The 13,862-nt window shown below is 41.3% G+C and overlaps 1 protein-coding gene across 2 annotated transcripts in view; it reads right to left on the reverse strand.

Moving 5' to 3' along the window:
* LOC115205810 (diacylglycerol kinase delta) overlaps nucleotides 1-13,862 on the reverse strand; it is a 152,852-nt gene that overhangs the window by 120,306 nt on the left and 18,684 nt on the right. For both annotated transcript variants that reach the window (XM_029772147.1, XM_029772146.1), the window contains exon 2: nucleotides 5,563-5,673. In XM_029772147.1, the coding sequence (XP_029628007.1) occupies nucleotides 5,563-5,673 (111 nt within the window). The remainder of the gene's footprint in view (nucleotides 1-5,562; nucleotides 5,674-13,862) is intronic.

The raw sequence follows: 13,862 nt of genomic DNA on the forward strand, positions 1-13,862 counted from the left end.
AAATTATTATTTACAATGACGGCCTACCCCGGCCAAACCCTGACGACGCCCTTTGGGACTCCTGATCATGGTCGGATGTGATAGCCGGGATTCGAACCAGGGACTGTAGTGACACCTCTTGCACTGAGATGCAGTGCCTTAGACCGCTGCGTCCATGTGTGTGTGTGTTAACTATTTAACTGTACTAGAATGCCTAAAAAGGCAGCTAAAATGTCCAATAATCGGTTATCGGTAGTGGGGTTTTTTTGGCAAGGAAAATATCATATATCGGTATCGGCCAAAAATTGTCATATTGGTGCATCACTACTAAGAATAGTAAAGCCCCCCTTACTGGCTCAAGCCAACTAATCAGTTACCAAAAAATGGTGTTTGACCAGATACAATGCTATTTTACAGTAAACAAATTGACAAGACTATCAGCATGCTTAATAGGGAAGGACATTCAATAAGCACAGCACTTACACAAATGACTGATTGGCTGAGAGAAATTGCAGATAAAAAGATTGTGGGGGCTGTTGTGTTAGACTTCAGTGCGGTTTTTGACATTATCTATCATAGCCTGCTACTGCTACATCCCCTGCTATATTGTGGATCGAGAGTTACCTGTCTAACAGAACACAGAGGGTGTTCAGTGGGGCCTCCAGGTAGAGTCAGGCATTTCCCAGGGCAGCTGTCTAGGCTCATTACTTTTTTCAATCTTAACTTCTTTGGGATAGGGGGCAGTATTTCCACGGCCGGATAAAAAACGTACCCGATTTAATCTGGTTACTACTCCTGCCCAGAAAATAGAATATGCATATAATTAGTAAATTTGGATAGAAAACACTGTAAAGTTTCAAAAACTGTTTGAATTGTGTCTGTGAGTATAACAGAACTCATATGGCAGGCCAAAACCTGAGAAGACTCCATACAGGAAGTGCCCTGTCTGACAATTTGTTGTCCTTCGGTTGCATCTCTATCAACATTACAGCATCTGTGCTATAATGTGACACTTTCTAAGGCTTCCATTGGCTCTCTAAAGCCGCCAGAAAGTGGAATGGGGTGTCTGCTGTCTCTGGGCAAAGTATAGGAGCAGAGTTTGTAAGTGGTCAGCCTGGGGACAGTGAGACTGGAGATGTGCGGTCACGAGAACTCGCCATGTTTTTCTTTCAGCCTTTGAATAAATACAACGTTGGAATATTATCGCTATTTTACGAGAAAAATAGCATAAAAATTGATTTTAAACAGCGTTTGACATGCTTCTAAGTACGGAAATTGAATATTTTGAATTTTTTTGTCACGAAATGCGCTTGCGCGTTACCCTTTGGATAGTGACCTGAACGCACGAACAAAACGGAGGTATTTGGACATAACTATGGATTATTTGGAACCAAAACAACATTTGTTGAAGTAGAAGTCCTGGGAGTGCATTCTGACGAAGAACAGCAAAGGTAATCCAATTTTTCTAATAGTAATTCTGAATTTAGGTGACCCCGAAGTTGGCGGATGTCAAAATAGCTAGCCGTGATGGCCGAGCTATGTACTCAGAATATTGCAAAATGTGCTTTCGCCGAAAAGCTATTTTAAAATCGGACATAGCGATTGCATAAAGGAGTTCTGTATCTATAATTCTTAAAATAATTATGTATTTTGTCAACGTTTATCATGAGTAATTAAGTAAATTCATCGGAAGTTTGCGGTGGGTATGCTAGTTCTGAACATCACATGCTAATGTAAAAAGCTGTTTTTTGATATAAATATGAACTTGATTGAACAAAACATGCATGTATTGTATAACATAATGTCCTAGGAGTGTCATCTGATGAAGATCATCAAAGGTTAGTGCTGCATTTAGCTGTGGTTTTGGTTTATGTGACATATATGCTTGCTTGGAAAATGGCTGTGTGATTATTTGTGTCTATGTACTCTCCTAACATAATCTAATGTTTTGCTTTCGCTGTAAAGCCTTTTTGAAATCGGACAATGTGGTTAGATTAACGAGAGATTTATCTTTAAAATAGTGTAATGTAGTTGATTGTTTGAGAAAATTGAATTGTGGTATTTTAGTTGGTTTTGTATTTCTCGCCGTGCGATGCCATTGGCTGTTGGCTAGGGGTTCCGCAGGCGGAACGGGGTTCCGCTAGCGGAACGTCTGTCCTCAACAGATTAACTAATGACCTACCACTGGCTCTGAGTAAAGCCTGTGTGTCTACTGTATGTATGCTGATGACCTCAGCTATTACAGCAAGTGAAATCACTGCAATACTTAAAGAGCTGCAGTCAGTTTCAGAATGGGTGGCAAGAAATAAATTAGTCCTAAATATTACAAAAACTAAAAGCATTGTATTTGGGACAAATCATTCACTAAACCCTAAACCTCAACTAAATCTTGTAATGAATAATATGGAAATTTAACAAGTTGAAGAGACGAAACTGCTTGGTATAACATTGGATTGTAAACTGTCATGGTCAAAATATATTGATGCAACAGTAGCTAAGATGGGGAGAGATCTGTCCATAATAAAGCACTAAGCTGCCTTCTTAATAACGCTATTAACAAGGTAAGTGCTACATGCCCTAGTTTTGTCGCACCAGGACTACTTTCCAGTTATGTGGTCAGGTGCCACAAAGAGGAACTTAGGAAATGTACAACTGGCCCAGAACAGTGCAGCACGGCTAGCCCTTAAATGTACACGGAGAGCTAACATTAATAATATGCATGTCAATCTCTCCTGGCTCAAAGTAGAGGAGAGATCGACTTCAACACTACTTGTATTTGTGAGAAGTATTGACATGTTGAATGCAGCGAGTTGTTTGTTTAAACTACTAGCACACAACTCAGACACCTATGCATACCCAATACACGCCAACAGAGGTCTATTCACAGTCCCCAAGTCCAGCACAGACTATGGGCGGACACACAGTAAATCAAATCAAATTTTATTGGTCACATACACGTGATAAGCAGATGTCATTGCGGGTGTAGCGAAATGCTAGTGCTTCTAGCTCCGATTGTGCAGTAACATCTAACAAATCACACAACGAATACCCAATAAACACAATTCTAAGTAGGAATGAATTAAGACTGTATACATATGGACAAGTGATGTCAGAGCGGAACAGACTAAGACACAGTAGAAAAGTATAGAAAAAAACAGTATATACAGTTGAAGTCGGAAGTTTACATACACTTAGGTTGGAGTAATTAAAACTTGTTTTTTAACCACTCCACAAATTTCTTGATAACAAACTATAGTTTTGGCAAGTCGGTTAGGACATCTACTTTGCGCATGACACAAGTAGTTTTTCCAACAATTGTTTACAGATAGATTGTTTCACTTATAAATGCACTGTAAAACAATTCCAGTGGGTCAGAAGTTTATATACACTAACTTGACTGTGCCTTTAAACAGCTTGGAAAATTCCAGAAAATGATGTCATTGCTTTAGAAGCTTCTGATAGGCTAATTGACATAATTTGAGTCAATTGGAGGTGTACCTGTGGATATATTTCAAGGCCTACCTTCTTTGCTTGACATCATCATGGGAAAATTAAAAGAAATCAGCCAAGACCTCAGAAAACAATTGTACACCTCCACAAGTCTGGTTCATCCTTGGGAGCAATTTCCAAACACCTGAAGGTACCACGTTCATCTGTACAAACAATAGTACGCAAGTATAAACACCATAGGACCATGCAGCCGTCATACCGCTCAGGAAGGAGACGCGTTCTGTCTCCTAGAAATGAACGTACCATGGTGCGAAAAGTGCAAATCAATCCCAGAACAACAGCAAAGGACCTTGTATCTATATTCACAGTAAAAGTATCTATATTCACAGTAAACAAGTCCTATAATCGACATAACCTGAAAGGCCGCTCAGCAAGGAAGAAGCCACTGCTCCAAAACCGCCATAAAAAAGCCAGACTACGGTTTGCAACTGCACATGGGGACAAAGATCGTACTTTATGGAGAAATGTCCTCTGGTCTGATGAAACAAAAATAGAACTGTTTGGCCATAAAGACCATTATTATGTTTGGAGGAAAAAGGGGGAAGCTTGCAAGCCGAAGAACACCATCCCAACCGTGAAACATGGGGGTGGCAGCATCATGTTGTGGGGGTGTTTTGCTGCAGGAGGGACTGGTGCACTTCACAAAATAGATGGAATCATGAGGCAGGAAAAGTATGTGGATATATTGAAGCAACATCTGAAGGCATCAGTCAGGAAGTTAAAGCTTGGTCGCAAATGGGTCTTCCAAATGGACAATGACCCAGGCATACTTCCAAAGTTGTGGCAAAACGGCTTATTAAGGACAACAAAGTCAAGGTATTGGAGTGGCCATCACAAAGCCCTGACCTCAATCCTATAGAAAGTGTGTGGGCAGAACTGAAAAAGTGTGTGTGAACAAGGAGGCCTACAAACCTGACTCAGTTGCACCAGCTCTGTCAGAAGGAATGGGCCAAAATTCACCCAACTTATTGTGGAAAGCTTGTGGAAGGCTACCCGAAACGTTTGACCCAAGTTAAACAATTTAAAGGCAATGCTACCAAATACTAATTGAGTGTACGTAAACTTCTGACCCACTGGGAATGTGATGAAAGAAATAAAAGCTGAAATAAATCATTCTCTCTACTATTATTCTGACATCACATTCTTAAAATAAAGTGATGATCCGAACTGGCCTAAGACAGGGAATTGTTACTAGGATTAAATGTCAGGAATTGTGAGGGAAAAAAAATGCCAAAATGCAAAAACTGAGTTTAAATGTATTTGGCGAAGGTGTATGTAAACGTCCGACTTCAACTGTACATATGAGATGAGTAATGCAAGGTATGTAAGCATTATCAAGTGAATGAGATACGGTAGAATAGTATAGACAACAGTATATACACGAGATGAGTAATGTAAGATATGTAAACATTATTAAGTGACTAAAATACTGTAGATTAGTATAGAATACAGTATATACATATGAGATGAGTAATGCCACATATGTAAACATCATTAAAGTGACTAGTGTCCCATTCCTTAAAGTGGCCAGTGATTCCTAGTCTATGCCTATAGGCAGCAGCCTCGAATGTGCTAGTGATGGCTGTTTAACAATCTGATGGCCTTGAGATAGAAACTGTTTTTTAGTACTACATAGAGCGCTATTCCACATCAAGTAACTCATGCAAGCAGTAAAATCTGATGTAAAAAAAACCTGATAAAAATACACCTTATGGAAGAGAGGGGACTGTGGAGACACACACAGGGACAGACACATGCATACACACACACGTACACATGGATTTTGCGTTGTAGATATGTGGTAGTAGAGTAGTGGCCTGAGGGTGGACACTTAATGTGTTGTGAAATGTTGTGTGAAATACAATTACATGAATTTGCCCCTAAAATGGGGGGACTATGTACAATAAGTGCTATAATTTCTAAACGGTTCACCCGATATGGATGAAAATATCTTCAAATTAATAGTAATTGTATCATTTGCTATAGTACAGAGCCAAAACAACAAAAAATGTCTCACGGTCACAATACTTTTGCAGCTCACTGTATACATAAAGAGTAAAAATGAATACCAACCTTGGCAGTCTTGGCATAGTACAGAGTCCTCCCACGCAGTTTGAAGTAGCGTCTCTTCCAGCGCTGGAACGAGTTGGTCTGTTTTACCAATTTGCCCTCCTTCAGGATCGTCTGCACAGGATGACAACGTAGGGAGACTAGAGTCAGTGACGTCCCCATCCTCCCAAACACACACACACACACACACACACACACACACTAACGTACACGCACACACACACAAAAAACAGTGATGCATGGGATCATCCATGTGCAGCCTTATCAAAACATCAACCCCATGACTATATAAATAGGTAAGAATATAATATCATCATGAACCACACAACCTTTTCTCGGGAACGTCTGTGAAATCGAATGTATGATCCCCTGAGCTGCACTAACAATGCCAGCCATTCACAATGTCTGAACGATGTCTCCCTTAATCTACCAAGCTTAGCTACCCGAACCCCTGCAGCACTGAGCACTCTTACCACCAGCACCGTCATATCATCTCTCTGCCCAGATATATAGCCTAGCCTAGCTCCTCTACTCTGACATATAGGGGGTTTGGACAGCAGCATTGGCCATGGTCGATTTACATATCCAGGGAGGCAGAGTCACTGAACTGGGCTTGACATTAAGACATTGCCAAAGCTGGAGAGCGGAGACACACAGTCAGTTCACAAATAAACCAACCAAGTGTCTAAATGTAGGAAGGAGATAGGCCTACTACCCCTGAATATCAAATCAACCCCGGCTAGTTACTACACCCTACGTACTTTTGTAAGACTGAGAGGATTGGATAGGAGAAGTGAATTCTACCTAGCCAATTAGAGAGCAACCCACCATATTGCTTCCTCTCGGAATTAAACTCAGCAGGACCCTGTCTTTCAAAGACAATTTGTAAAAATCCAAATAACTTCACAGATCTTCATTGTAAAGGGTTTAAACACTGTTTCCCATGCTTGTTCAATGAACCATAAACAATTAATGAACATACACCTGTGGAACGGTCGTTAAGACACTAACAGCTTACAGATGGTAGGCAATTAAGGTCACAGTTATGAAAACTTAGGACACTCGAGAGGCCTTTCTACTGATTCTGAAATACACCAAAAGAAAGATGCCCAGGGTCCCTGCTCATCTGCGTGAATGTGTCTTAGGCATGCTGCAAGGAGGCATGAGGACTGCAGATGTGGCCAATAAATTGCAATGTCCGTCCTGTGAGACGCCTAAGACAGCGCTACAGAGAGACAAGACAGACAGCTGATCGTTCTCGCAGTGGCAGACCACGTGTAACAGCACCTGCACAGGATCGGTACATCCGACCATCACACCTGCGGGACAGGTACAGGATGGCAACAACAACTGCCCGAGTTACACCAGGAACACACAATCCCTCTATCAGTGGTCAGACTGTCCGCAATAGGCTGAGAGAGGCTGGACTGAGGGCTTGTAGGCCTGTTGTAAGGCAGAAACTCACCAGACGTCACCGGCAACAACGTCGCCTATGGGCACAAGCCCACCGTCGCTGGACCAGACAGGACTGGCATAAAGTGCTCATCCTGACATGACCCTCCAGCATGACAATGCCACCAGCCATACTGCTCATTCTGTGCATGATTTCCTGCAAGACAGGAATGTCAGTGTTCTGCAGTGGCCAGCGAAGAGCCCGGATCTCAATCCCATTGAGGACGTCTGGGACCTGTTGGATCGGAGGGTGAGGGCTAGGGCCATTCCCCCCAGAAATGTCTGGGAACTTGCAAGTGCCTTGGTGGAAGAATGGGGTAACATCTCACAGCAAGAACTGGCAAATCTGGTGCAGTCCTTGAGGAGGAGATGCACTGCAGTACTTAATGTAGCTGGTGGCCACACCAGATACTGACTGTTACTTTTGATTTCGACCCCCCCTTTGTTCAGGGACACATTATTCAATTTGTTAGTCACATGTCTGTGGAACTTGTTCAGTTTATGTCTCAGTTGTTGAATCTTATGTTCATACAAATATTTACACGTTACGTTTGCTAAAAATAAACACAGCTGACAGTGAGAGGACGTTTCTATTTTTGCTGAGTTTACAAAAGCACATAGGGTGGTAGGGTCTAGGGCTGATTTGGACATCTTCGGATGTCGCAAAATGTTGCCTCCACTGGTAGCCTGTGTCCCAAATTCTCCAACCTTCTCCCGAAGTGTGCACTTGCAAACTCCATGTCATGGATTTAAATGCATAGGAATGGTGTAAGCATTGACTGGAAGAAGTTGCTCATCATTGTTAAATCTATGCGAAAAAGTCAGAGAGTGGAGAAATGGGACTTATTTCAGGTCAGCATCCAATGTCAGCATTAGGGGCAACCAGAGAATTGTTGATGAACCAACATTTTGCTCTGACCGCATGCTCTCCAGTCATCCTCTGCTTCGAAAAGCAGTACTGCGCAGTAAAGCATCACCTAAGGCAGGGATATTCAAATCCAATTCTGGAGGTCCAGAGTACTGCTGGTTTTCTGTTCTACCTGATAATTTTACCCACTTGGTATCCCGGTCTAAATCAGTCCCAGGTGAAAATCAGCAGTGGAACTGGCTTTGAAGTCCAGATTTGAATACATCTAAATCTAAGCAGTCAGTCATAACTAGGGGTGTTACAGTGACGTATTACCGCCAGTCCGCCACACCGGTAACTCCAAAGCTGTGCTTTGATGTTGCTGATGGTCATTAATAATCTACCAAACGTGCTAAATGCCAGTCAGTAATGGCCTAGTACTCAGCACTCTATTGTCCCTCTAATCCCAATTTTCTATTGGTTAAGGAATTGCGTGAGAAAATTGAGTTTTGATGGCCTCTATTAAAAAGAGGAGGATCCCATCAGCTTAATAGGCTAGGCCTACTATATTAGGCACATTGCTTCGCTTTATAACAGGAGTATAGCCTACCTGGCTGGAATGAAAATGAATCAAGGGAAAAGCGTCCTCCATTCGCTATTTAAATGCATAGATAAATTCCCCCCCCCCCGCTTTTGACAGGTAGTCGATTCTAAAATATATAAAATGTCACATATTATTTAATACATGTAAAAGACAAGATTAAATGAACAATAGTCTGATGGGTGACAATATTATCACTTGTAAATTATGTATTATCTATCACTTGTGAATGATGCCCAGTGTGTGAAAAGAGAGTTTTGACTGGCCACTATATAAAAGAGGATCCAGCTTTCTCGTGCTGCTATATTTATCGCTCGATTCTTAAAATTAAGCACATTAATCCACTTTACAACCGGGTTAGCCTAACTGGCGGATCCTGAGTTTCAAGTTTGGGGAAAATCGGTTACATTTACATAACATTTACGTACGGTTACAATAAAAATGCACCTTTATAATAATGCATTACATGCATAATCGCATTTGCAGACCTATGTAAAATAGCCTACAATTGGTAATGTGATGAGTAGATTGGATAGTCATAATTTAGGCTAATAATATAACTCAATCACTGTTCGCAATAAAAAAAAGAAAGACAGTTCAATGCATGGCTGAGCAAGTATAGTAGGCCTATGTTTCTTCTATCTTTGCATGAGGGAAAGATGAATGGAAAAATGTACAGAGAGATCCTTGATGAAAACCTGCTCCAGAGCGCTCAGGACCTCAGACTGGGGCGAAGGTTCACCTTCCAACAGGACAACAACCCTAAGCACAGTGACTTTGGAGCAAGTCTCTGAACGTCCTTGAGGAGGAAATCATTTTCCAAAAACAAACTAAGTAGCATTGACCCAACAATGATAAACAGTGAATATGCACAGTGCGCACTCACGGGGAAATCACCGGGGAGATTACAGATGCTCTCCGCTGGTGCTATACTGTTGTTCGGCTCAATTAGGTTGATCATTTTTGATAACTAAAAGACAGAATAGTCCTTTCTTTGTCTTCGCTCTACAGCAATAACCATTTTCTTTCCAAACTATGTTTTCCTGCAATTGTATTTTGAATATTGCGGTATGCCTGGCTTGGCCTCTCTACTTTTCACAGAGACGCAACTCAACAATAATCTGGTCAAATTGCTCGCTGCCTTTCCTTCCGACTGTAGACAATGCAATTTAAAACAGTACACTATTTATTATAAAAAAATAAGCTAAATATCTGTGGCCAAAATCATGTTTTAGTAGCCTATTTTGAATGATTGTATTTTGTTCTGTATAAACAGGTGATGAAGTGTGCAGCCTGAGCAAGAAACAAAGCAGAGAGCATGCCTTTCATGTTCTTTCAAATCATTAGAGTCGAATGCAGCCTTAGAATGTATTAAATCAAAGCATATAGCCTATGTATTGTATCACAACTAATGTTACATAAATAACTCAAAATGAAGAATGAGATCCTGTTTCTTTGTTAACCGCTCAACACAGAGCAGCCACATGTGCACACTCCTGACTCTATTTTCTTCAGCTATGTTCAATTGTATTCTTCATACTATAAAATAATGCCAAGGAATTCTAAGCAAATCTTGTCTGCTAAATGAACTAGCATAGCCCACAGCCATATAACATAGCCAGATATGAGGGTATGCTGTTCTTGTAAAATAGATTACATTTTCTTCATATTATGTTTCTTTAGACCGGTCTAAAATAAATAATGGATTTATTGTGATGGTGTAGGCTACATTACATGGATTTAGACTGAAAATGTAGATGTTCCAAAAGGTCTGTATCAGTGGCTTGTAGGCTGTGTGTGGAAGCCAGGAGATAGATACTAAACGTGTTTATGTTAATTAACGGTCAAATACCGTGAGACCTGAAGTTATTTGCATGACAATCACTGGTTGACCGCCACAGCCCTAGTCATAACAGCTTTATCATCATAGCATAGCTTAAAAAAAGGCTTTGAAGGTCTGAGGTGAATATGATTCCTTGTTAAAAAGCAAGTTAGCCTAATACTGTGGTAGCCAATATGACTGTAAGAATGGACACAGAGCTGCCACCACGGCTATAAATTCATTTCGATAGGAACTGCTGCTCAATGGGTGGTAGCAGGTGACAGCTTAGCTCTGGTCCAGGGCATTAGTGTGCCTTCCGCTACCAACGGTTAGTATAGGAAAAATGTGTCGTGTACACACAAAATGTAGCAGCTTAGGAACAAATATAAAAGGAAGTAATTAACAAGACAAGCGCAACAACAATGAAATGAGAGCCAGCTAAACATGAAAAGGAAGAGCCCCGATGGACACACAGTTTTGTTTACTACAATCCCCTGGTTTTCCATGAGAATTATGTAGTTGGTGTGGACTGCTTAAATCTAGTACTCCATTAATTAAGGATCTGACCCTTTTTCCCCCCCATTTTCACCTAAAATAACATACCCAAATCTAACTGCCTGTAGCTCAGGATCTGAAGCAAGGATATGCATATTCTTGATACCATTTGAAAGGAAACACTTTGAAGTTTGTGGAAATGTGAAATGAATATAGGAGAATAACACATTAGATCTGCTAAAAGATAAAACAAAGAAAAATACTTTTTTGTTTGTTTGTACCATCATCTTTGAAATGCAAGAGAAAGGCCTTAATGTATTATTCCAGCCCAGGCGCAATTTCGATTTTGGCCACTAGATGTCAGCAGTGTATGTGCAACATTTTACACTGATCCAATGAACCATTGCATATCTGTTCAAAATGTTGTATCAAGACTGCCCAAATGTGCCTAATTGGTTTATTAATACATTTACAAGTTCATAATTGTGCACTCTCCTCAAGCAATAGCATGGTTTTCTTTCACTGCAATAGCTACTCTAAATTGGACAGTGCAGATAGATTAACAAGAATTTAAGCTTTCTGCCCATATCAGATATGTCCATGTCTTGGGACTTTGTTTTGTTACTTACAACCTCATGCTAATCACATTAGTCTATGTTAGCTCAACCGTCCTGCGGGGGAGACACTGATCTCAGAAGTTAATACTGGGTCCGGACTTACTACAAAACAAATGTCTTTCTGTGATCACTCTCTCAAGTCTAGCTCCCTCTCTCTCTCTCTCTCTTCCCCCCATCCGTCTTATGAGCATAGGCCTTATTGCCTAGCATGAATGCGTTTAGACCTCCCAGCAAACACACACTTCACTCTTGTATGATAGGTCAGGGTTCCTGCTCTAGCATGTGTGACGTTGTGGTCTGTTTGCCGGGAGGTCTAAACGCATTTGCATTAGCCCAGCTAGGCTATAAGGCCTATGCTCATAGGATGGATGCATTGTGCGCCGGGTGTGTGAAAACATGCCTGCATTGTGGACGCCTATAGTCTTGAGGTGTATTTTACGCTTATTTTTCTCTCCTCTCCTCTTCTTTTACTTTTTGCAGTGGTGCAAGTCAGAAGTGTCAGTCAGTTTCAAACTATATGCATAGCCTTCAGAAAATAAACCAGAGCTAGCCTTCTAGGCTGCTACTATGATTCCAATTCTCAATCAAAACGTGTTGGTTTTGCATAAGGCATGTGCTAAATCAACTACACTATACAGTGCATTCGGAAAGTATTCAGACCCATTGACATTTTTCAACATTTAAATTAAATTGTTTATTTTCCCCCACATCAATCTAAAAAACACAATATCCCATGATAAATCATATAACAGGTTTTTAGAAATTGCAAATGTATAAAAAAAAAAATGTAAATAAAAAAAACTATTCAAACTCATTACTTTGTTGAAGTGATTACAGCCTTGAGTATTCTTGGGTATGGCGCTACATGCACGGCACACCTGTATTTGAGGAGTTTCTCCCATTCTTCTCTGCAGAGCCTCTCCAGTTCTGTCAAGTTGGATTGGGAGCATCGCCGCACAGCTATTTTCAGGTCTCTCCAGAGATGTTCGATCGGGTTCAAGTCCGGGCTCTGGTTGGGCCACTCAAGGACATGTCCCAAAGCCACTCCTGCATTGTCTTGGCTGTGTGCTTAGCGTTGTTGTCCTGCTGGAAGGTGAACCTGCTCTAGAGCAGGTTTTGATCAAGGATCTCTCTGTACTTTGCTCCGTTCATCTTTGCCTCGATCCTGACTAGTCTCCCAGTCCCTGTCACTGAAAAACATCCCCACAGCACCATGCTGCCACCACCATGCTGCCACCACCATGCTTCACCGTAGGGATGGTGCCAGGTTTCCTTCAGACACGACACTTTGCATTCAGGCCTAAGAGTTCAATATTGGTTTCATCAGACCAGAGAACCTTGTTTCTCATGGTCTGAGAGTCTTATAGCAAACTCCAAGCGGACTGTCATGTGCCATTTACTGAGGAGTGGCTTCCGTCTGGCCACTCTACCATAAAGGCCTGATTGGTGGAGTGCTGCAGAGATGGTTGTCCTTCTGGAGCTCCAGAGGAACTCCAGAGGAACTCTGGAGCTCTGTCAGAGTGACCATCGGGTCTTGGTCACCTCCCTGTCCAAGGCTCTTCTCCCCCGATAGCTCAGTTTGGCTGGGCGGCCAGCTCTAGGAAGAGTCTTGGTGGTTCCAAACTTCTTCCATTTAAGAATAATGGAGTCCACTGAGTTCTTAGGGACATTCAATGCTGAAGACATTTTTTTTGGTACCCTTCCCCAGATCTGTGCCTCGACACAATCCTGTCTCGGAGCTCTACGGACAATTCCTTTGACCTCATGGCTAGGTTTTGGCTCTGACATGCACTGTCAACTGTGGGACCTTATATAGACAGGTATGTGCCTTTTAAATCACGTCCAATCAATTGGATTTACCACAGGTGGACTCCAATCAAGTTGTAGAAATATCTCTAGGATGATCAATGTAAACCGGATGCAGCTGAGCTCAATTTCGAGTCTCATAAGTATTCAGACCCTTTACCTATGTAAATAAGGGATTTCTGTTTTTATATATACTATTCGAATGCATTTTATGTGACCAACCGGCTCGATCATGTACAAACATTTTTAATTGTGTTTTTTATATTGGATAAAAGTAGAGACTCAGAGCTAGAACATTGTATATCATACACTACTATTGAGGAACAATGGGAAGTAATTCTGCTTTGAAAGTTGAAAAACTTGTAATGTCACTTTTGAGAAAATGACCTTTGAATGTTTTGGTACCTACTGGAGAGCTCCTCTTTGTCTACGCCCATTCAGCATCGTTCACACCCTTTTAAGCTTTAGCCCCACCCATCTCTTTTAGGATTCACATGTAAGGCTATGTACTAAACAACCAAATATTTCTAGACCAAAGGCTGGCTTATACTACGGGTGTGTTCGTAAATTTACATCTGGAGTGCCAAAGTGTGCTTTGGGTGTTCGTAAACTCAACACGTTGTCAGATTGGCCTTTCGTAAATTCAGACCGTTTTGCTCGCTG

Source organism: Salmo trutta, chromosome 13 (genome assembly GCF_901001165.1).
Source record: "Salmo trutta chromosome 13, fSalTru1.1, whole genome shotgun sequence".
In the NCBI taxonomy this organism is placed as follows: Eukaryota; Metazoa; Chordata; class Actinopteri; order Salmoniformes; family Salmonidae; genus Salmo; species Salmo trutta.